Source organism: Zosterops lateralis, assembly GCF_965231275.1.
Source record: "Zosterops lateralis genome assembly, chromosome: 8".
NCBI classification, from domain to species: Eukaryota; Metazoa; Chordata; class Aves; order Passeriformes; family Zosteropidae; genus Zosterops; species Zosterops lateralis.
The window spans coordinates 24,667,730-24,691,514 of NC_139768.1; the positions used below are offsets into that span (position 1 = coordinate 24,667,730).

A 23,785-nucleotide genomic window follows, 5' to 3' on the forward strand; every position below is an offset into this window, starting at 1 on the left:
TCAGAAGTAGATGCTGTTTACGTGACCACTTATAATGAAAGATACTTGTAGAAAGTCACATTTTTTATCAACAAATGAACACAACTCTAGACTTGACCAGGTAACCTGGCACTAAGAGACAAGCAGTAAAAATAAGACTGAAGCCACTGCAAAACAGTACTTCTTTACAGAGCTGTTAAAGTTCATTTTTTATCTTGGGTTCAAAGTAATGACATAATCATGGTACCAGTGATAGTTTCCTATATAAGAACTATTAAAATTTAAATTTCATCACAAATTCATTCCATTAAAAGAATTGTCTCTTGCCTTGAATACTCCACAAAATCAATAAATGTATGAAGAACTCAACTAATTTTCTTTCTCCAATCTCTGGGTGCTTTTGATCACATGCAATTTCGTTTTGACCTTCCTTTGGTTTGAGAAAGAGAAGGCAAGGAAAGCACATCCAGCCCTCTGAGGCAAGTGCAAAAGATTGTGTGTGTCAGTCTCCTTCTATGGAAATACCAGCATTTTTGGAAAGTGGAGAGGGAATTAAATGCTAGTGGTTTAAATGTCTTTCTCTCGGTGAAAGAGCAAATCCCTTCTGTTGCCCAAAGATAGCACTAACATAGTTGGACAACACAGCTTTTTTTTTAATTTCTTTTTTTAAATTTTTTTTAGAGTTACTATAACAGTCTATAAAAGCTTTTTTGTCCAAACTAGCGTAAGCTACAACAAAACTGTACATTATGGATAAAATAGAAGCATTTCACTGATAAAAATTACAATTATCTTATAAAATAGTGCCTAACTTCTCTGTTTCAGTTGTCCAAATAGTGTTTTATCATGATTTATCCAATTTTTAGTGCATCTACCACAGGCAGCAGGTTTTATGGACAGAGCCCTACCCACAGGAATGGGTTCTAGCTGCCTTTAACCATTTCCATTTCATTCTGACAGGGCTAACAACTTCTAGAATATTGATCTTATTCAGGTTTTCTCGTTTTCTTTTATCCTTTCTCGTTATTCCTTTATTACTCTCTCTTGTGAGCCTGCTTGATGGAAAGCTGATACAGAGCACAGACTGAATGCAAATGTTTTAATATATGCAGAGATTAATAAACGCATAAACCCTGAAATTACAAGTCTAGAAGACATGAAAAGTCTTCTTTGAAAATGAAAAGAAATTGAGAGTTATGAAAAAATGGGTTTCTTTCCTTCCACCCTCCTTTAGTTGGGGTATTTCTCCGTGCCCCAGGCTTTGGAAAGGCTAGAGGTATGTGAACTAACAGAGCTCCATCTCCTGATTTTGGTAAATTTAGGAAATTTGGTCATTTTTATGGAAAAAAAAACCCTGTCAGGAAAGAGAAGCCATTGATTTCCAGTCCCACAGCCAATACAGAGTGTTAGAGCAGCAGTGTCAAAGTCGCTGCTCCCACGGCCAAACCATCCAGATATTTGACTCAGAATGAGCAAAATAACAACAATAAAGAATGAGGAACCCACTCAGAGGGAGCTGCAAAAAAAAAGTCTCATCCTACAGGAAGGAAACGTGCATGGAAAGGCCTCTGGAACCTGAGGAACAGCTTTGTCCCCGGCGCCTCGCGTGCGATGAGCAAAATGAACAAGGAGAAAGAAATGCCAGCTCTTTCTGAGCTAAAAAAGATGGGTCAGCACTTATCAAAACCTATTAGTTCTTCAGTCCAATTACATTTTGAATGAACACACCCCATTCCCATTGTGTTTCTCAATGAATGATTCTGGTATTTTCTTTCAGGAATATACTGAATCAGCCACTGCGGGCAATTAACTCAATAAATGACTACCAGGGGGATGCACTGATGCTGTTTCCATGTGAATCCACGATCTGTGAAAAGCTGGAAGAGCACTCAGCAGGACAGTGCTGAAAGTGGAGATGTGTTCCCAGCTTCACCCACTGACACAGACCCGTGAAGCTGAAGGGTAACAAATGGCAACACTGCCAAGCAGGATTTGGGCCTGGATGGGTGTAAAGCCAGTAAGGATCCAGGGTAAAAAACTGCTGTACTTCATAAAAATCACCTTTCCAAATACTGACATTTCTGCTTTTTCCTGTTTAGATGCAGTTTTAGGGGACAGAAAGGGATCATGAGAATTTCCCTACATATTGCCCTACAAAACAGTTTGGGTGCCATCTCTGTCATTCCCTGGAGACCTCTGTGTGTGTCCTGTGTGTCAGTAAAAAGTCGTGGTGCTGAAAAAAGGTTCCTTTCCTCACACCCTGGTTTATAGAGAGCAGTTCCACACAAGAATTCAGGATAAATCATTGCTCTCTGAGAGTCCTTTCAAGAGCTGAGGGGAAATATTGTCTGTGGAATTGCCCATCACAATGGGAAATAAGCAACTCACAGAGGTGCAATGTTCTAAACCCACAGCTAAAAGAAACCAGAACTCTCCCGAAAACAGGGAAATTCACATGCACAGGGCACCTTTGGTCACTGCCATCAAGTCCAGGATGTATTTTTTACCCACTGACAGCAGCTGTCTGTGTGCTGCTGAATTTCAGTGTTTCATAATAACACATCTACAGACTAAATTTTATGACAATGCTTGCCCCACACTTCTCCTTGGCAGAGAATTATCCCTTCCATGACCCAAACAGTTTTGCTTATTTTTTTCCCCCCTGAGTGTTTAAATATCCAAAGGACAAAAATCAAGCTGTGTCTGCTTGGCATGTGAAGACCCTACATCACCAGAGGAACTGGAGGCAGCAAGTTCTGAACAGAGGCAGGAACAGTAAAAGCAGTGATGAAAGTCTCTGGAAAGGCAGGTTTTTTCTGGCTCTAGTGTTTCTGAAAACACTGTTCACAGACCTCTGAAAAAAAAAAATCTCCATGGTCCCAGAATTTGAGATCAAAGAAAACAACAACAACAACAACAACAACAACAACAACAACAACAACAAAGATGAGAGGTGTGGAATAAGTAGAAAATACTTGAGAAAAGAGGGTTTTTAAAATATTTATATACATGTACACACAGAAATGAAGACATAAATCCACCACAAGACTACTCACAATGTGCCTGGCAGAATCAAGGCTTTGGCAGAATTCACAGTATTGAATGGGTTTGGGTTTCTTTTTTTTAAGTGGCCTTGCATAGCATAGGACAATTTCCCCTCACTTCTGATCTGCCAGGGATGATGCTGGATTTAATAGCACTTGAAATATCCTGGAAATTTCCTACAGCCCAAACTCCTCTCCCTCCTCCCTACAAGCTAAGCTCTAATTCAGCAACAGGATTTGCCTTCAAAATATTTAAGGGAAATCCTATGGCCTATATAATATTAAAAAAAAAATTAAAAACTAAAAATCAGGCTATATAATTGTTATTTCTTGCCTTAGAAGCTTGAGACACCTGCAAGTGCCTATCCCAGTACATAATCCTGTTGTCTCCATTGTGCATGTGTACTCAGGAAGATTTACTGCACTGCATTTAAGCCCAAACAACAAAGAAAATCTTGTTAGATCATCCAGACAATCTTGTTTTATTAATAAAGGCACTGAGAGATACTATGTTGATAGTTGATATCGAAAGTTATCCTGATACTGTCTGTGGGCTTGGGCAGATATTTCTGTTTCTTTTTGCATAACCCTACTCACTAAAGATAAATATCATACCAAAAGCAAAGATATAAAAAAGAAATGAGATGTTTTGAGTCCTGCCACAGGCAGCCACGCCAACATTAATTAAGAAAGGCTCTCCTTACCTGGCAAGGGGCAGCCCAGGATCTCCAGCCTCATGCAGATGCTGCCCTCCTCAAACCAGGAGCGGGGGTTGATGCGGATGTAACGCGCCACCAGCGGCACCGGCAGCATGTTCAGCACTGGGATCTCTTTCTCGCTGTTCCCTTCAAAAATCTGGGCAGGACAAATGGGGGAAATGGCAAAGTCATTGCTTCTGACTGTCTCTCAGTGGTTTTGCTAAACAGAAATGTAAAATCAGCTTTCAGGTCCAGGCCGATGATGGCTAAGGCCAGAACTGCTCTTCAAGGATGGCAATACCCCCATTCCTCTGGACAATTCTGTACCTGGGGATTTGCTCTTAAAATCCATGGGGCCCCTGAGAGATGCTGACTAACCTGTGGCCAGCCCCTGTGCTCCCACCTCTGCTCTTCCCCACAAAACATGTTTCATTCTACTCACCACATCTCCAGATTCGTTTCTGACTGCAGTCCATGCATGGCTGTCATTGCTCACCAACACTCTGTAAGAAGTCACCCAGTTACTCCTTGAAAAAGAGAATAAATATGTTATTCTTCATAACTTAGAATGACTGCACATTATTTAATATAATCAAGCTTATAAGGCTGCTAGCAGTGGAAATCCCATTTGGCAAAGTCATGCCAGTCTGGATTCAACAGACTATTCAAAAATCCTAGCACATAGAAGCAAAATCCTGGTGAGATAATATTCTGGGATTCCAGGAGGTGAGAGACGTGCTGTTCTCCTCTCCTTTGATATGCAGAGTTTGGGATAAATGGCTTATCTAGAACAGATTTATGCAGTGTTCAAAGATCATCTTTTCAGCGGTAGAACATTTATTAGTTCTGCTGTTATTATCAGAGAAGATGGGGAAAAAAGTAATAAATCCTCAAGGATGAAACATCTGTGAATTTCAAACAGCAAAATTTCCATTTCTTTCAATAGAAGAATAACTGGTGCCTGCAGTTATTCTTGTATTTATTAGCAAGACATAGGGACAGAGAGACAATTGATCACAGGACTACTGCACTCCTACAATATCCTGATCAATCCCCAAAAGGCTGATTTTTCTAATGTTATCTCATTTACAGCAAAATCCCTTTTCATCTAAAAAAGTTAAATACTTCAGTCATGCCTCATCTGGATCCACCTAAAGAAGAATACGAGGAAAAGTAAAATGCTGCTTCCTATATTCTGGATCAAAGCTATGGAGCTTCACACTGCCTGGGCATTACCTGTGGAAATGTGTGCACAGGGATGGAGAAGGCTGGAGAATGCCCAGCTCTCCTCTCACATTTGTTACTCAGAAAGAGCAGCAGTGATTTATTTTTTCTCCCCTAACACCTGGTTTCAGCAGGCAGGGACTTGGAGGAGAGTTGTGGCTTGGAGGAACATTTGTACCATGAAATCAGTCCAGGATGATCAAATTCTCTATTTATGTGCAACCAGAAGGTCTCTGGAGCTGCTCTTCTTCAGCACAGGTTCTTAGCTAAGCTCCAGCCCCATGGCTGGGAGTGAAATGAGGGTTAGGAAAGCTCTTGGCACTGGAGAGAACAAAAGGGGACTTTAGGGCAGGTATTGGAGAAGCAGCAGAGCATAAAAAATTGGAGACCAGGAGTACCTGGAAGGACAGACACACCTAAGAACTCTCCCTTGTACTGCTCCTATACAAATACAACTTTGTTTTTTCTTTTTAAAATCAACTAATAATAGCAAACTACCTTTGAACACACACCCCCCCCCCCCCCCCCCCATTGAACCCACTGTGCCTGTGTTTAAAGGGACAAACCAGCCTTTATGTGCTCACTAAAGAGAGTCAGGCTTCTAGTGAAGACCAAAAAGGGACAAGGATGAAACAAGAGTAAAGAGTAAAACCAACAGTTCACCAAGCCTTGTACAAAACAGACAGCTGAGGTTTTTTACACACCTAAAGACAAAGAAAATATTTAGCAGGATTTGGAAAATCGCTTCTGGACATTCTATACGAATGCTCCCAAAAGTGGAAAAAAAAAAAAAAAAAAAAAAAAAGAGAGAGAGAGAGATTTTGAAACAAACCCAAAAAACCCAACTGAACAAACCCAGCTCTGTTTTAGACACTAAACCAGTCCTTTGCAACTCTTTCACCAGCCTCCTTCAGTGAATAGATTTTGCCATTCATGTTAGATTAAATGGAAAAATCTTGACTATTGCCAAGCAGACAACTTTTTGTTATGGGAATGAAAAGAAGGGTACATCTACCACTTGTAATGCACACAACTTTAGTATTTGGTAAACAACTGTAACAAGTTAGCAGCACTCTGAAAATCCTAATTGTCTGCCTTTCAGTGGAAGGGCTCCTGGGGTAGGAGATTTACTGGAGAGCACAGAAGTGCCGTGCTGGCACTTCTCTAGAATTTGGCTGTAAAATGATAAATGACACACAACAAAATAAACAGTGACTTCAGCATGTTCAGCATAAGTTTCTCCTGACTCTGGCATAAGAACTTTCTTCCCTCAGCTTCTCTGTATTCTTAAGTTGAAGAAAGGCTGATTTACTCCTGTCAAGTAAAGGAGCTAACAAGAAGGAAGGAGAGGGACTTGAGACAAGGACATGGGGTGCCAGGACATGGGTGATGAAAGAAAATAGGTTTGGATCAGATGTTGGGAAGAAATTCTTGGTTGTGAAGGTGGGCAGGCCCTGGCACAGGGTGCCCAGAGAAGCTGTGGCTGCCCCTGGATCCCTGAAAGTGTCCAAGGCCAGGCTGGACACTGGGGTTTGGAGCAGCCTGGGAAAGTGGAAGTTGTCTCTGGGGTGGTATGAGATGAGCATTAAGGTTCCCTCCAGTTCAAATCATTCTATAAAATGGCCAACAATAAAACTCTAAAAAAGAGGATAATAGCTTCTTCTTAATTACTAGAAAAAGACAAGCTTGAGAGCAAAACTCCTGGGTTTGAAGGAGGCTGCTGGTGGTAGTCTACATATTCAGTGCACATAAAATTATATTGGGCTTTTTGCTGTTTTTTTATTTATTTTATTTCCTTGTTCATTTTGTTGGGGGTTTTGCATAGCCTTTGCATAATTGTTTTTTTTTACTATTCTTGGCCATCTCTCAAAATCAGGCTAAATGACCAAAAGAGGCAACGCCACAAACCAAATAACATCATTGCTTCTGAAGTACTACAGAACTTTTCTCACTTCAACTGCACAGATCAGATTACGAGGGCAAACACAACACATCCATATTCATTGCTCAACATCCACAGAAGAAATTCAAACAGAGCACTAAAGTCAGATAAAACCACAACTACCGTGGACAGACTGTAACAGATTTTGTAAGAAATTTGTAAGAAAGGCACGTATAGGATGTTTCAAAAGAACAACCTCGCTTTACTGGCATGAGAAAACGCTGCTGCCACAGTAGTATTTCTAAGCTGAGATTTTTATTTAACATATTTTGATTTTCGCACTCCCTACTATTACAAAAGTTCAAACTTCTCCCAGAGGAAAACATATACAAGCAGCCCTGCACATTTTCCATCTTGAGTGGCAACAAGTAACGTGCTATGGAGAAGCAGAACGCAATTAAAATCCTAATGGACTGCATCCAGTCTTGGACACTGGCAGGATAGAAAGACCTCAGAGGGTCATGACGAGGTAAATCAGTGCAATATATGAAGGTGCACACCATACACTATTAACTGTGTTTGCCTATAAGGAAGAAGCAGAATAAAAACATCACAGGGAATTGGATCCTTCTCTCACTGGCACTACATGCAAAGCTGTCTCCTGGGGCTGAAACCCTTCCCCCTTTTTCCCTCAATGCCATAATAAAAACAGCTTCTGGTAATATTAAGAAGGTGCCTGTAAATTCAGACACCCCTGAGAAATGACACTTTCTCCCTAAAAACCCCATGCTGGGGAAGGGGAACTCTGTGTGTGTTCTTGTGGTCAGAGGATCTGGAAAAAAAATCACAAAGCCTAAAACTGGCAGAGCTTTGGCTGAATATCCTCAAATCCCAGACACTTCTACAGCTCCAGCACAAGAGCATCCAACTCACTAAACCTTCCCAAGAGCTGCAGTTTTCCCACCCATGTGTGGCATGGAAGGACTGCTAACCCCAGGAAGCAGCTGGGTGTGTTACACATGCTCCTGCCTGTTTACAGCAGGAATAGCACTTCCCAGGATCCAGGAGTTCCATGAACACCTGGTTTATTCATGTAGGCACAGAAATCTAAAGGGTTTTTTGTGGTCATCCATCAGAGGAACACGGCAGCTGAAGCAAAGCCTTGTGCCAGGAGAAGTATTGGGGAAATTCATCTGTGTGATTACCTGGTGACACCAAGATCCACCTCCTGGGGTTTGGGATTTGCAGACAGGGATTTCTGTCACATCCAATCGTTTTGGGGCCCATCAGCACTGAACAATAAAGCTGTCTAAAGAAGGCTGAAAGAAAGCTGTAATTCTTCCAAGACTCAAGATGTCCCCGCTGTTGTTCTAGAGAAGCTCTTCTGGTTTCACTCTATAAAATCTCCCAGGACCTACCTTTGCACTCCTAATAGAAAAATACAGACATTTTTTGTGTTTATAAAGCTGAGGAGACAGAATTCCAGGGAAGTCCTAGGCCAGCATTCAGAAAAGAGTGCATTAACTATGCCCTTGGCAGAGGGCAAGGCAATGCAGAAACCACTGCCTGACAATCCACCAGTGCCTGAGGTTACCCCCAGCTCATCACCCCCTGCCACAAAGTGCCACTTCTGCCTCACAGATTTCCTCCATGCAGGAAAAAGAGCACGAGGTGCAGGTCTGACAGGGAACCTTGGGATTGGGGTGCATCCTTTTTAAATAATCCCTTTGAAAATTTATGGCAGCCTTATCTCTTCAGAAGCAGCCTATCTGAAAAAATCTCAGCATCCACTGACAATATTAATCAATTCCTTTTAGAGATAGTAAATGCAAAAATCAAAATATGATTCAATTTCACTTAATGTGGTGGATTTTTGAATTATTACTAATTACTTGATTTTTATCTGTAATGCACTGGCCTTAGACAAAGCTTATTTGAACACCTTCAATTTCAAATTCAATTTCTTGTGATGCATGGAAATGTCCTTCTTTTCCATTTTCATCCAAAAAGAAAAGCTGAGGGATTAAATAACTTGCCCAGGGACAGAGAGAGTAAACCTGAATCAAAGCAGAGAATTAAAAGCAGATCTCCTACAGCTTTGGCAGGTTCCTGTCCCAATAATCAGCTTTTCCTTATCTAACCATGGCATCAGGCAACTGAGCATAGGCAAAAAGAGCATGGGCAGCATCACAACAACCAAACATCTTCCAGCTGTGCCTTCCCTGATACAATATCCTGACTTTTCTTTCTGTGTGTTGGACCCAAGGCTGAACCCCAGCTGAGGAGAGCACACAATGAGTGCTGAATGGGAAGCAGTGCAGGGATGCCAAGCTTTTCTGCCCAGGCTCCAGCAGGCAGTGGATCAGCTGAGAATTGGGACTGTTTGGGTTTATTCTGTTTGAGCAGCATCTGCTACACGTAATATTTTGAGGCCAAGCCTCTCAGTCATGGAAAGCTGAATGGGCAACAAGTGAAATCAATCCAACGCTTTGATCCTCATCTCTGAGGATGCTTTTCCATATCAAGGAAACCCCATGTGATGATTTGAGGTAAAGAGGTGATTTAAGGGGCTGGTGAAGACCAAGCCCAGAGTGGCAGAGATGGGCCACAAAGAAGATTGAAGGGATGGGGCACCTTCCTGTCTGGAAAGGAGAGAATTGGAGTTGTTCAGCCTAGAGAAGGCTCTGGACTGGACCTCAGAGCATCTTCCAGTGCCTGAAGGGGCTCCAGGAGAGCTGGAGAGGGGCTTTGGACAAGAGATGGAGGGACAGGACACAAGGAATGGCTTCCCACTGCCAGAGGGGAGGGATGGATGGGATTTTGGGCAGGAATTGTTCCCTGGGAGGGGGGGAGGGACTGGAATGGATTTCCCAGAGAAGCTGTGGCTGCCCCTGGATCCCTGGAAATGTCCAAGGCCAGGCTGGACGGGGCTTGGAGTACCTTGGGACAATGGAAGGTGCCTATGGCAGCAGGATTGGAGCAGGATGACTTTTAATGTCCCTTCCAACCGAAACTATTCCATGATTCTCTGACATTCTTGGAATGAGACCAGCAAACACCAGCAGAGCTCCCATGAACATCATCTACAACAGACCTGGCTCCAACTGAGCATTTTATTCTTCTGCTGTCAGGCTAACCTGATTTATCTGCAATACAAACCCTGAAAATTAATATAAAATAGAACCAGCCAGGCAAATTAATGTCTACCCAGCAATAATTAATAAATTCACAAACCAAAATACTTGATATAGCAAAATCTCTATACCAAAAAAATGCTGGACAAGCCTTATACTAAATGATACTCATGCAACAGAATCAGCATGCTGGCAATTAAATAGCTTTCTACTTGAAAAATTAATTTGTACTCTCATGCAATTAAATGTAAAACCATTAATATTAATATTCTATAATAATATTTATGCTGATAAAATTTTAAATCACCCACTGCCAAACAGCTTCCCAATAAACCAAGTCAAAAAATGCCCAGGCTAACCACAGGTAGCCCAGCAAGTTTTGCAAACTAATTAAAATAAATATGATTTAGGAGATGAAGATTGACTAGCCAGCAAGGGTATTTTTTTTTAATAATTGAAATCTTTGAATGTTTAATTTTTAAAATTGCTTCTGGCTGACTGAAATGAATGTACTGCTGTGAAATCCATCTCTTTGGAGGCCCTATGAAGAAAAGCTCAGAGCCAGAATTTCACTTGCTTGAACTGAATTCAGCACAGATTTTTCAAAGCTTGACTCAATAAACAGGAGTTGGGGGTTGCAAATACCTTTCCATCTCAACATCTGCAACTTATAGCCAGGTTTTTACAAGAATTTTATGACTTTCTAGAAAATCTGGTGCCAGCTGTTGATCGGGTTGTTTTGTTGGTTTTGTGGGGTTTTTTTGGTGGTGGTGTTTTGGTGTTTTTTTTTTGTTTTTTTTTTTTTTGTGTTTTTTTTTTTTTTTTTTGTGTTTTTTTTTTTGGTTTTGGTTTTGGTTTTTTTTTTTTTTGTGGGTTGTTTTTGGGTTTTTTTTGTTTGGTTGGTTTTTTTTTTTGTTGTTGTTGTTGTTGTTGTTGTTGTTGGGTTTTTTTTGGGTTTTTTTTTGTGTTTTTTTTGGTGTTTTTTTTTTTTGCTGTTGTAATTCAGCCAGTAATGCCTGAAGGTGCCAGGGTCAGAGACATCCTCTGCCCCAAACATTTTGGTCTTAACACCCCTCATTTTGGGCCACTCTTTGCAATAAGATCTGCATGAGTTTGAATTTTTTCTGCACCAGATCCTCTGCACCTGCTGACCACAACCAAGCTGTGATGTCTTTCCTTCTGAACCCCTTTTTTGTGGCATTCTTCATTTTCTATTCTTTTTTGTGCCTATCTTACCTTTGTAAATCAGTCGTGTATTTGAGGAGAAAAACTCAGACTTCACAGGCAATGCCTCATTCGTGAAAATTTAAAATTCATTTAGAAGAACTTTGTGAATGTTAAAATACAAGAAAATGAAAGGCCCTGAGAGTAACCAGCAAACTAACACTGCCACTCGTGTCCACAGCTGAGAGAACATTTGCAGCAATGCTGAAGGGTCTCTCGAAGCCCACAGAGAGGTGGCCAAGCGTGGAAGGGACACTGGTTTGGGAAGGGCAGAAGTAGAGGGGGAGCCTGATGACCCCAACCTGACCCTCACCCCACCATTCTCACTGCAACAAGTCATGGTGCACGTGCCAAACACACCAGTCCAGGCTGTGATGAGTAAGTGTGAGTAATCTGCTGCAGCAGATGCTGAAATTCACTGGAAGTTGCCTTTTCCAAAAGGATTCAGCTCATTTGATTTCAAGTCCCTTCTGTGGAGGTTAAAAAGCTTTTGAGCTTTTCTGAGCATCCCCAATGAGCCTCAGTGTGCAGGGCAGGCTCTGTCCACTCCTCAGCAGCCTTTGGGAGTGCAGAGTGGGCAGGCAGGAGCTGTCCCTGGGGGTGGCAGTGACCTGCTCCCTCCCAGTGAGTCACAGAGGCTCAGGCAGAGGATCCCCGTGACAAATTAGACCCACAACAGAACAGCATCAGCTCTGACATCGTTGTCAAACAGACTTGTGAAAGCATAAATCTGTCCCTGGGTGTGCTGTCAGCACTCCACCCACACAGGATCACCAGAGCTGGTCACCAAGGCAGTTCCCCAGAGCTCAGGAGAGGTGGGGAGTGCTCATCAGAGTGACCAAGGCTGTGACAAAATCCTGGCAGGGGACAAGAACTCAGCTGGAAAATCAACAGGGCACAGCTGATGCCTTGTCCATTAGGCTGACCTGGAACAGAGATTGGACAGAGATGGAGAATAAAGTAGATATTTATTAAAAGGCCTTTAAGGACCCAAGGTAGATCCAAAATGGTCACAAAATGGACAGTTACGAGGTCTCCTGCTTTTATAATTTTTGGTCCATTTGCATATTGGGGTTTAATTGTCCAATTACAGCTTCAGATTATGAGGTCCCATCCTTCTTGTTCCTCCCTTCAGTCCACCCTTGTTTGTGCTTTTGGGCCTGAATACTTGTAACCATTGTCCTTGGTGTCCAGCAGGAAAAGGATTTCATTTGTCTCCCTGCTCTGTGAAGAGCTGACTGGCACTCAATATGAAGCTCAGAACTACAGCCCTGGGCAGCACAAAATCTGAAAAACATGAAAACTCAAACTTAAGGCATCACAGGGACTGAAATGAAACCAACAGATGGAGAGCCCTGGAGGTGCAGCTGCCAAAGGCTGGTTTATGAAAGCCCATGAGAAGGATTCACCAAGGCACAGTCAAGAGAAAATATAACTTATTAGGTAAACCCATCATAAACATTAATTTAACATGTAGCTGATGACATTATTATCCCAAGGGAGCTTTTCCTGCAATGAGTTCAGGTTGTTTTATAACTCCCATCAATACACTTGATACGATTTCTATGGATTTGGAAAGATTCACTCCATGAGGCTGACTTTGGGAAAGCTGCAATAATCCCTGCAGTCCTATTACCCAATCAGAGCAAATAACAGTTTGCACTGATTTAATGCACCAGAATTCCTTGAGTCTGCACACAGCAGCTGCTTGTTTTGTTACATGATTTGGACAAAACATCGAGACATATCCACTGAACTTGCTGAATTTCACCAGGGCGTGTTTTCACAGCCTCTGCGTGGGGACAGGAGGAACTGCTCTGAAAGTCAGTGCCAACTCTGTCTGTTGTACTTGTGAGCTGGGCAGGGTTTAGGGTTTATTCTCCTCTGCTCTCACCAGCAGCACTGCACTGCTGAATTTCTACCCTTCATGTGTACAGTGCAAAATCCTGTTTTCTTACATTGTAGTAACAGCTCGAAATACCTGTGAATATCCACTCCACTTTGTTGAACGCTACCACAGTGTCACTGGAAGGATTATCACTGCTCTTTCCCCTGTTACTGTTGGAATACTGAAGATGCTCACGAGAGTATCTCTTCAGGAAGCCAGTGCTACTACTGAGACCATGACCTTAGTAGCAAGAATAGCTGGAAATACCCTGGCAGTGTTGGACTTGAGGATCTTAGAGGCATTTTCCAACCTTACTGATTCTGTGACTCTGATTTTTACTGCCTTGCAAGCAAGGAAATTACCCCCTTGCCATAGAGACTGCCAAAAAAACAAATCTGAGCTTCTGAGAAACTGCCAATGAGTGCAGCAAGAAGTTGAAATGTGGGGCAACACATCCATTTTGTAACTAAAGGGCAGAATGCTGTACCACCAAAATTAGAAGCAAGCAGGCAAATTGCACTGACCTAAATTTATCCTCAACTGTATCTCTGGAAGGCACCCAGCTTGTTACAGACCTACAATCCCCTCAGGACAGTTTGTCAAAAGGGATGCTGGGGCATCATGAAGAGCTACACTGCACACAGGGACGGCTGAGGTCAAGGGGGTACTACCAAAAAAAATTGCAAAATCATTCCCCTATTCAATTACAAGAATCTTGTCTGTAGCAAAAGCACAATCAGACACTGAATCCAATCTGCTGGATATTTATTATTTGCTGTCCCTACAGAGCAGCACAGGGAAATCAAACAAGTGACACAGCAGGGAGTGTGCAATGGTGTCTGCACCAGCTTCTAGTTAAAATGTTTCTTCAGCACTAATGAAAATTAGTCACCAGCTTAAAAGTGCGTCAGTTTAGAGCCAGGCAATACATGAAAGTCATTCCTTCCAGCCAGCAACACCATTGATTTCGTGTCTCCTCAAATCTTTTAAGAGCTGTTGCAATTCTGGAAGACACAGGAAATAACCTCTACCCAAATCAGACCTGAAAAATTAAGACATCCCCCCAACATTTTTTTTACTGAAGACAAATATCTTGTGTAAAAGTAAAAAATCTTCAATATTTTCATGAAGCTGAAAGACCTTAAAGAAAACATACTTGAGAGCAAGTCTGTTTTGATTTTTCTCTAAAAATTTCATAATTTTGCTGCAGAATTCCAACTTTCTGCCCAGATCATTTCATCCATGCTCTTTCTTATTATTATCATTTTGTCATTCCATGGCCTGCGGTGATAGTTCACAATTTACCACGACTGAAAGGTTAATTTTTAGAAAACACATCTCACTCACTGCAACATCACATCCTCTCCTGAAAACCAAAACATCCTCTGCATTCACACAGCCTGAAGCTTCATATCACTGTCAGCACACACTGACTCTATTTTGACATGTGGGTTTTCTCTTGATAACAAAAGATGATGCTGAATTATCAGAAGAGAGTTTGGTTTGTGGGAAACAAGTTTGCTCTGTTTTTCAAATTCCTGCCAAAGTGCTAAGAGTGATTAATAGTTTCATTCCCTCTGTCAAGAGAGTGCATATTTTAAACTACCACATCATTGCTTTAAATCCATGGCACAATTCCACAGTGATGCTTCCAGTGTCTCATTCTGCAGCCTTCAACAGTTGTTTAAAGATATTTGGTTCTCAAAACTGGAAGATGTATTGGCAGCAATATGAACAATTACATATATTATTTCTCCCCCAAAGCAATGGATATTCTGCTCACTTTCAAGGCATTGGATTTTATTCCTGTTAACCAGTACTTGTGGCACTCCAGATTTTTTGGATATCTTCGTTGTAAAAATCAAAAAGAAGTCCTGGTTCTCACAGCTGGGCTCCACTTTTTCTGTGAAATTCATCATCTGCAGATCTTCTGGATGATCTAAGCAGATTTGCCCATTTATGGTGGCAAAAGAACACTTTTCCATGATTTCAGATTTCCCAGAAATGACCGAGGTACCTGGACAGCAACGGTCCCCAAGCCCACGTGTTTGCTTTGATTGGTAAAAGGAAGGACACCTCAAATCAAGGACTTTTTGTTCAAAGCCTGTTTCTGCTTGTTACAGGCTTAAAAAAAGAGAGGAGAAAGATTTGACTCCCAGTGACCATCACAGAATTCACAGATGAGCAAAAAAAATTTGACTCAGAAGTGCTTTTCCTTAAAAAGGAAGTGATTGAACAATCCAAGTATTCATCACAAGCCAGGCCCATCTCTCCCATCAGGTCATTTGTGTTTTCAAGAGCTGCTTCTGCAACTCAGCCTCTTCCTCCTCAAGGCTCTCCTGTGTCAAGCCTGGCATGACCAAGAGGAGCCAAAATCCATCAGAGGAGACAGACAGGGAATAGCAGGAGAGGCAGGACTAAGGGGAAGCAGCTCCTGCCAGTGCACAGGAAATGGAAACCCCAAGCATTTTTGTGCTCTTTGCATTGTGTGAAATGTAGCCTCCAGTTCATCATTGCATAGAAAGCCTCCCAAAAATGAGCAAAGCTGCATGTGAGCAAATCCTGCCTGATTGGAGTGGTCATGAAAACAACCAGGCTCAGGTGCCAGAGCTGCTCCAAAGGAGGAAAAGGATGAGTCCAGCACCAGTAAAAGAGCTCTGGATGCAGCTTCACACACATGAGAGCAAAGGCCAGACTGCTCTGAACCCAAGTGTTGCAGTTTTGCAGTGAAGGTTTGGTAAAGGATTCAGCAGGGTGTCCCTGCCTGCCCTCCCTTGGCATTTGGAATGTCCTCATTAAGTCGGCAGCAACAAACTACAGGGACCAGGACAGGTACAAGTCTGATCTAGGCAGATCTTCCAGTGAAATACATTTTTTTAAAATTTTGTTAAAAGATTCTTGTTCAATAAAAAGAGTTGGTTTACTGGGTCTTTATCCCAGTGTCATGGAATCACAGAATGCTTTAGGTAGGAAGAGATCTTAAAGATCATCCTGTTCCACTCTCTGCAGGGACACCTTCCACTATCCCAGGGTGCTCCAGCCTGGCCTTGGGCACTGCCAGGGATCCAGTGGCAGCCACAGCTGCTCTGGGCATCCTGTGCCAGGGCCTCCCCACCCTCCCAGGGAACAATTCCTTCCTGATATCTAATATAAGCCTGCTCTCCTTCAGTGCCTCTTTTTTTATTATTATTTTTAACATATAAAGCTGGGAAAGTCTCCAAGGCTTTGGACTAAATAAAAGTCTCTACCTCGGCTTCCCTGCCTGGCAGGCTTTCACTTCTAATACAACACAGATCAGAGAGGTGGTTTTTTCGGCTCCCATGCCTACAATAAGATTATTCTCCAACATATGTTTTCATCAGTCATGAAAGCACTCTCTTCTTGTCACACAGCCTCATAAAGCTGGGAAGGTGCCTCAGGTAACAGAAGGGCATCTTTTGGTACAAGCTTTCATATCACAAACAATCCCTTTTGATCCCATCACAGTCAGCAGCTGAGGGTGAGAGAAGGAAAATCCTGAGTTTCCTTTGCTTTCTGAGCAGAACAGGCACAGAGGAACCTTCCCACCCCAACACAAATCCTACCCCACTCTTTTCCTGTCCCTGACTGGGACAGTTCCTCCCCACAGCCCTGCTCCTTCCCTGGGGCACAGTTCAGCCCTGCAGGAGGTGTTTTCAGGAGACATTAACCTGCTCCACAGGCAGCAGGTCCTGTTGAGACCATCTTTGCTCCCATCAGGCAAGAATGTGCCTGGTTTTCCTCAAATCTGAGTAGTAATCCAGGAGGAGCCTGGACCTGCTCCGCCAGCACCAATCCTGCTCCTCCTGCACACCCTCAGGGCTCTGCCCACCAATTTTTTAATGGGGAAAGAGGGCAAAACCAAAATTCCCTGCCCATGGCAAGGGAGTTAGAACTCAATGACCTTTAAGGTCCAGCCCAAACCTTTCTGTGATTCCGTGTTTCTGAAAAAAAAAAAACCCAAAACCCCGAGATGACTGTGAATACCATCTATAAATAGAGTGTCAAGATCTGCTGTAAACTCCTAACAGAGCTGAGCTAAAAATAGCAGCATGACAGGATGAAGCAGTGCAGCCCTGGCGTTGAGAGGAGCAGCAATGTCAAGGGGATGAATAAAGAAAAGAGTAAGGCTTTGCTACAGTAATTATCTACCTGCCACAGAACAATGGGGGATAAATATAGAAACCTTATTGCCAAATAAGCACCTACTCCCACAACCACATTAAAATCCCACAGGAAATTAAGAAAGTAAATTACTCTTTTTCTAAGATGTAGTGGCATTTTTCTGGTTTACCTTCAATTTCTAAGGCAGAGTTCTGAGCAGAATGGATCTGTCAGAGTAGTTGTGCATCTCCTGCATACTTGTGCAAAAGGTCCAGCAGCACAAGTGGAATTATCTGTTCACATCAAGCTGTGACACTCAGTGACAAATTAAAAGGCCAAAAGAACATGTAAAGAGCAGGAAAAACCCCAAATCCTCACCTCCAGTTCCTGTTCTTCCCATCTGATTGCTGCATCCCTCATACACAGTCCACAAAAGTGACAGAGGAGTAAATGCAGACAAATCTGGGCAAAACACTTATTTCTCAGTGCCACAAGCACATTCTCTAGCACAAGCAGTGGCCAGAAAGCTCAAAACTAGTATATTTTTATATATCTACAATATATGTATTTGAATAATTATATGCAGATATGTCATTAAATATGATATTAAATATGTCATATTTTAAATAAAATATGTATATTTAAATAAAATTAAGTATGAATATATATAATTTTATAAATATTTACATGTCTAATATGTAATAATATCTATTTTATATATATATATGTATGGTACTTTAAAGTTTATTTTGTCTGCTCACATAAAAATCATGTTATTTTTGAATTACAGCAATTTCTTGGTGATTACCTTGGAATTAAGACATCTCAAAGAGGCATGGTTATTCTAAACTAAATTAAAAAGCTGTAACCAAAACCATAACCTAAGCTACTCAAGTCAAACATTGGAAAAGAATGAGGAAATTTAACACAAGCAAATATGCCAAGGTGAGTGTAAAGGCCCAGATGTAGATCATGACCACAGAATTTTGCTACCCTTAAACTTCTATTTTCTGCCATATTTAATGACTTTGCCCTTTACTGTTTCCCCATTCAATTACATGACGTCTCCCAACATTTCCAATCTTTCTGGGTTTTTTTTTCTTGAAGCACCAAAGCACATCAGGACACAAATTCCTCAGTCTGAAAGCTCAGAACCCCACGGAGAAAAGTCAGAGTGTACTTACGACCAGAGGGAGTTTCTTCCCTGTGTGATGACTCCAGTGAATTTTGTCAGCCTTCGAGCATCTACTTCAATCCACTGGTAGGGGTCATTTCTTCCTGCACACCAAGCACCATCATAAAAATCATTTTCGTTAACACCTGCCTGAAAAGAAGGCAAAGCTGACCATAAATCAGAGCTAAGAAACTGAAGGTCTTTCATGGGAAAAAGAAAGGAACACATCATTCATCCCCCTCACTCCTCTGGCACCACTTTTAAGACCCTTGAGGCCCTCACCAAAATATTTCCTTACTCAAGGCGAGGCAGGAAATTCTGGGAAGTCCCTTTGAAAACTAAGAATGTTTACATATAAGTTTAAGTCAGAAAATATAAACAGAGCTTCAGTCTGTTCTTGTGGCCTGATAGAGCCACAGACCCAGAGCCTCTATCCAGAACAAATTATCCACACAGTCTGCAGAGTTTGGGAAGTCCTACAAAGCCTGCTCCAGCCCATGTAAATAATGGGCAGTGATTAGAAAATCTCATTTTCCCTGGAAGCAGCAAAGCAGAGTAGGAAACAGTAACACTACCTCCCACCAGAACCAGAATTATTAATTTTCATAGCAAGGGTGGCAAAGGTTAAAAATTCAGGAATGTCTGGCTGTTCCCCAACCTGAACACCAATCTGTATCCCAGTTTCTGCTGGGAAACCCACCACAAACAGCCTTCCCAGCATTTTCAAAGAAATAGCTGAAGGTATTTTGGGTAAGCTGTTTTCCAAATAAATCTGAACTAGAATTTAATGAAACATAGCATCTGAAGCCTTCAGAGATTTATTTTCCTTCTAAAGCCCAGGAAATGTTTGGCACTGAGCTGGATGCTGCCATACAGAGCACAGAAGTTTTGCCATGTGGTCCTCTGAGGCTACATGTATTTTTGTGGTGTTTCATCTGTGGTTTATGTGCATTTATCATTGCCATCCATGCAATTCCAAGAATGGATAGCATTAAATATTTCCCAGATGAAAAGGAAGAGGTTTACAGATTTTTCTACTCAAATGGGTGGCTCTAACTCAGAGGGGATGCAGTGGTTAATCCCTTTTCCCAGTGTGGCTCTGATGGCATCTGAAGGAAGTGCTGCAAAACACAAGACACTGATTCAATCCCTAAAACTTCTCATTTTCTCAGGTATTCAGGTCCAAGATAAGGCAGCTTAAAAGTTATTTGTTTTCCCACATCTACCAAAATTAAATTAACCTCCCTACTCCTATGCACTAGCTCTAGTATTCTAAGGAGAAGTTTGTATAAAAATCAAAGAGAAAAACACTGGAAAAAAAAAAAAAAAGCCTGTTAACAATGGGAGATAAATTCTTCAGGGAGAGCAGAATAATGGGAAAACATGAGAATACAAACACTGACCTGAGTTATAACCCTTCACAAGAAAAGGTCTCAATGCATTTTAAAATAAGATGGAATTTGAAGTAGCCTCAGGCTTTAAAACCTTGCCAGGAAGTGTTAAGATCTACAGAGCACCTTGAACCAGCATCCTGCTAATCCCCTTCACACTGGGGAAATTCCACCAGTTCCTGCAGAACAAGTCCCCCTCTCTCGCAATCCCTGGTCCTCATTAAGCTGAGGGTATTTCCCACTGGTGTGATGCTCATCAGGGAATAGACTTCTCCTTCACATTGCAATGAGAAGTGGAAAGCAGAAGAAAAAAGTGTTTAAAAAAAGTGCTTATTAAAATTAAAAAAATCCCTCCCACCTAAATTACATTCTTGAGTATCCATGGTTTCAACTGGGTTTAAATAAAGTTAAGCTAAATTTGCATATCAAATATGGGGAGTCTTAGTTACCCACAGCTTAAAATACTACAGCTTTAAATAGAGGCAAAGATACCATTAAAAAAAAAAATAAAGAAAGAAGAAACCATGTTGCTACTTCTCCCTGCTCTCTTATTTTCTGCTATCAGCTTCTCTGAACCTAAAATTAAAGGGTTTTACTGTGTAAAAAGAAGCAGGTGTCTGTGTCCAATCAGCACAAAATACTATGTGAAAAAGAGGAGTTTAATCAATGAGTTCTTTTTAGAAATGTTTCTGAAGGAAAAAACTCAAGAAATTTATGCCACAATTTCTCTTCTCAAGCTTCAAGTCTGTATTCTTTTTATGAAGGTGCTTTATTTCTCTGTGGCCACTTCAAAAAACTGCTTCTATAAAATAAAAACTTATAGACTCAATCAAGTATTTAGTAATTAGAATTCCTATTAAATTTCTTTGAAAAAATGATCATTCCTCAGAGAGGAGTACAGTTATCACCAAGTACTCTATCAAATAATACAGATCAAGATACCTTTCCTCAGTAAGGCATTTACTTGAATTTTAAAAATCCATATTGAATTACTAGAAAAAGCAGATTTAAGTTATGTCATGGGTACTTAAATTATCTTCATAAGCAGGAGACTGAAGGAGCTAATGAAAATTGGAAGCCAGGGCTAAGTTTTGAGCAAAACCTTTTCCCCTTCACAGAATATTCAAGAATAACTCCAAGTCTAACCCAGTTTGTGTTTTACTTGCAGCCAAATGCAAAAACATTTCTCAATATGCAGTGTCTTATGAAAAAAAAACAACTTTTGGATAGAGGAAAGGAGACTTTTTTCTGCCACTCATAAATAAGTTATTCCCAAGTGTGAAAGTTGGAAATTCTAATTCAGCTAAACCAAGTCAGCTGCTTATTAGGTATCCAGAAAATAAGATGAAGGTTACAAATTCCTTTAAAGATAATATGACTCTGCATTTTAATTCATGTTTCTCTTCCAAATTAGATGTGTGCAAGGCAGAATAAAAACTTGCTCACAATGCCAGTGTTCTGAAAGCCTTATTCTATAATGAGGAGAAAGATGATACTACCAAAATTTATTCAAATAAAGAAAGAAATTCCAGTCTTCTGCCACAAATCAGCTGGAGCAGCAGTAAAAATACACCAAATATCAAACCAACTCTGCTTAAATTCTTTTTCTATTCCCAACAGGAGGATGAAAAAATTATTTTGCCATAGGAAGTTTGGGAGGGGGAAAAAAAAAGTATTACTCATCACAGGTATTTATAGCAACCATTGCCAGTAGGGAAGAACTGAAATACACTGAGAGTAAATCTTCAATAATTTTATCTTTTTCTTGTGATTTGATAATGCTGCTTTTCAAAGGGAACAAAGACCTGGAAAGACAATCATGGAAGCACAGGATGGTTTGGGTTGGGAATTTCATACAGTGCCACCCCTGCCATGGGCAGGGACACCTCCCACTGTCCCAGGCTGCTCCAAGCCCCAATGTCCAACCTGGCCTTGGGCACTGCCAGGGACCCAGGGGCAGCCACAGCTGCTCTGGGCACCCTGTGCCAGGGCCTGCCCATCCTAACAGGAAACAAATCCTGCCCAGAATCCCATCCATCCCTGCCCTCTGGCCATGGGAAGCCATTCCCTGTGTCCTGTCTCTCCATCCCTTGTCCCTAGTCCCTCTCCAATCTCTCCTGGAGCCCTTCAGGCACTGGGGGATCTCCTTCATACACAAATGTCTGTCTTTGCAGACATGGGATTGCTTTACTTGGTCAATCTTCAGTGTTTGGATTCCTCCAACCAGGAAAATGAGGAAGGGAAAGAAACAGTTTGACAAATTATTCACGTTTCAACCACTCTTAATTATCGTATGAGTGACAAATACTAATGAATTTTATCCCTGAAGGCAGAGAGCGTCAACTAATATTATTTTATGCCATGATTCCTCTTGATGATGTTAAATTACTCCTGGTTGTGCCACTATTGCAGTTAGATCTCCAAAATACAGGGCTCTACTAATGTGGCTCCTGCCCTGGAGAAATCCCACCTTAATCCCCACATTCAGGCAGGACTGGGAGGAAAATCAGGTCCCACACAATTCAAGGGCACAAGAGAAGCAGATCCTGCAAAGTCTTATCCAATTCTCTGGAATAAAGCACACACCAACTGATTCATTTCATGTGCTTCAGATAATCTAAACAGGAAAAAGGGAAAAAAAAACCACCAAAAACCAAAACAAACCCTGAAAATCTTTTGAAAAACTTAATTACTCTGCAAATTCTCTGTGAATTGAGGCAGTGCCAGTTACCTGGGGAGAGCCCTGAGCTTCTCAGCTGACTTTGCATCAGATGATGAGCTTGGGCAGAGAGACGACTTTGTATTATTTTAGGGGAGAAACACCACAGTCCCATGAACACTGTGACAGCTCTGTGGGGATATCCAGATCACTGGGCAAGGGCAGCAGCCCATGGAATTTCTTGTCACCATACCCACAGCATAACATGTAGACAGAATTCCAGTGGCACATCAGTGTTTCTGAGCTGGGCCAAGTGTTTTCCTTCATGTACAGTTCTGAGCAGCAGGAAAACACAGCAGCTTAAATCCCTTTTAGTGCCTTTTGCCTTTCCTCAGCAGGCTGCAACCTCCTGTGCTGAGCAGCAAAGAGAAATCACCAGAGACCTCATTACCCACCTGACACATCAGCCACCTGCTGTACCTGTCCCTGCCTAGAAGCAAATTCCCTCCAAATATGACTGAAACTCAGGAATCTTCGTGCAGAGTAAAATGGAGCACTGAAACCCCAGTGACAGGGAGACTGAAACCCCAGTGACAGGGACCTGCAGATTCTAGGTTTAGAAAAGTTTTAGTGCTGTTCATTTTTAACTAAGCCTGAAAAAAACCTTGCTTTTATAGAAAAATAAAGGCAAGTCCAATTTTTTTAACAGTTGTAGTAACCCTGTGGGGTGAGGGCATTTAGGAAATTACTGTATCTATAGTTTCAGTAGGGGAAAAAAAATTGGTCTAATCCAAGCTTTGGGAAATTCTGGGAAGAGCTGAGTGGCATTTTTCTTCCATTTTGCTTCCCAGTAAAAGACTGTGCCCTTGGCTTCCCTGGAGATTATATTTAGTGGAAGCATCAGCCATTGGTAACACTCTATTTATTTTATATATATTATAAATTTATTTATCACCTCTCTATTTATTTTAACACACTACTGGTGATGACAGGACTGGAAGGACTCCTGGTCTAAACCAATGTGGTCTTGTGATTAAATAAATTGTACTTCAACAGCAGCATGAAAAATAAGTAGCCAGAACCAACACAGAATTCAGAGGCTTCCATCACAGTCCTTGGTTTTATGCCATTATATAAACAAGACTGTAATAAAATAAATGAGCATTCCTCTAGAACCTCCCTGAATATCATCTGCATTCCATTTTTGTGATCATGAGGAGCTTTTTCCTAGCAGAAGACACAAAACACACAAGCAAACACCCTCAAAAAGAGGGACCTTTACTGGGCTCTCAAGAGATAATAAATAGGAAGGCTGCAGGTGAGACCTCACCTTGCACACAACCCCATGAACATGCCCAGTGTATCG

The 23,785-nt window shown here is 41.5% G+C and overlaps 1 protein-coding gene across 1 annotated transcript in view; it reads right to left on the minus strand.

The window, feature by feature from the left end:
* CPXM2 (carboxypeptidase X, M14 family member 2) overlaps positions 1 to 23,785 on the minus strand; it is a gene marked incomplete at its 3' end in the record, with an annotated part of 66,038 nt that overhangs the window by 20,831 nt on the left and 21,422 nt on the right. Inside the window, exons 3-5 of the mRNA XM_083866273.1 lie at positions 18,380 to 18,519; positions 4,164 to 4,248; positions 3,728 to 3,878 (exon numbers count right to left, since the gene is read on the minus strand). Coding sequence (XP_083722399.1) covers positions 3,728 to 3,878; positions 4,164 to 4,248; positions 18,380 to 18,519 — 376 coding nt within the window. The remainder of the gene's footprint in view (positions 1 to 3,727; positions 3,879 to 4,163; positions 4,249 to 18,379; positions 18,520 to 23,785) is intronic.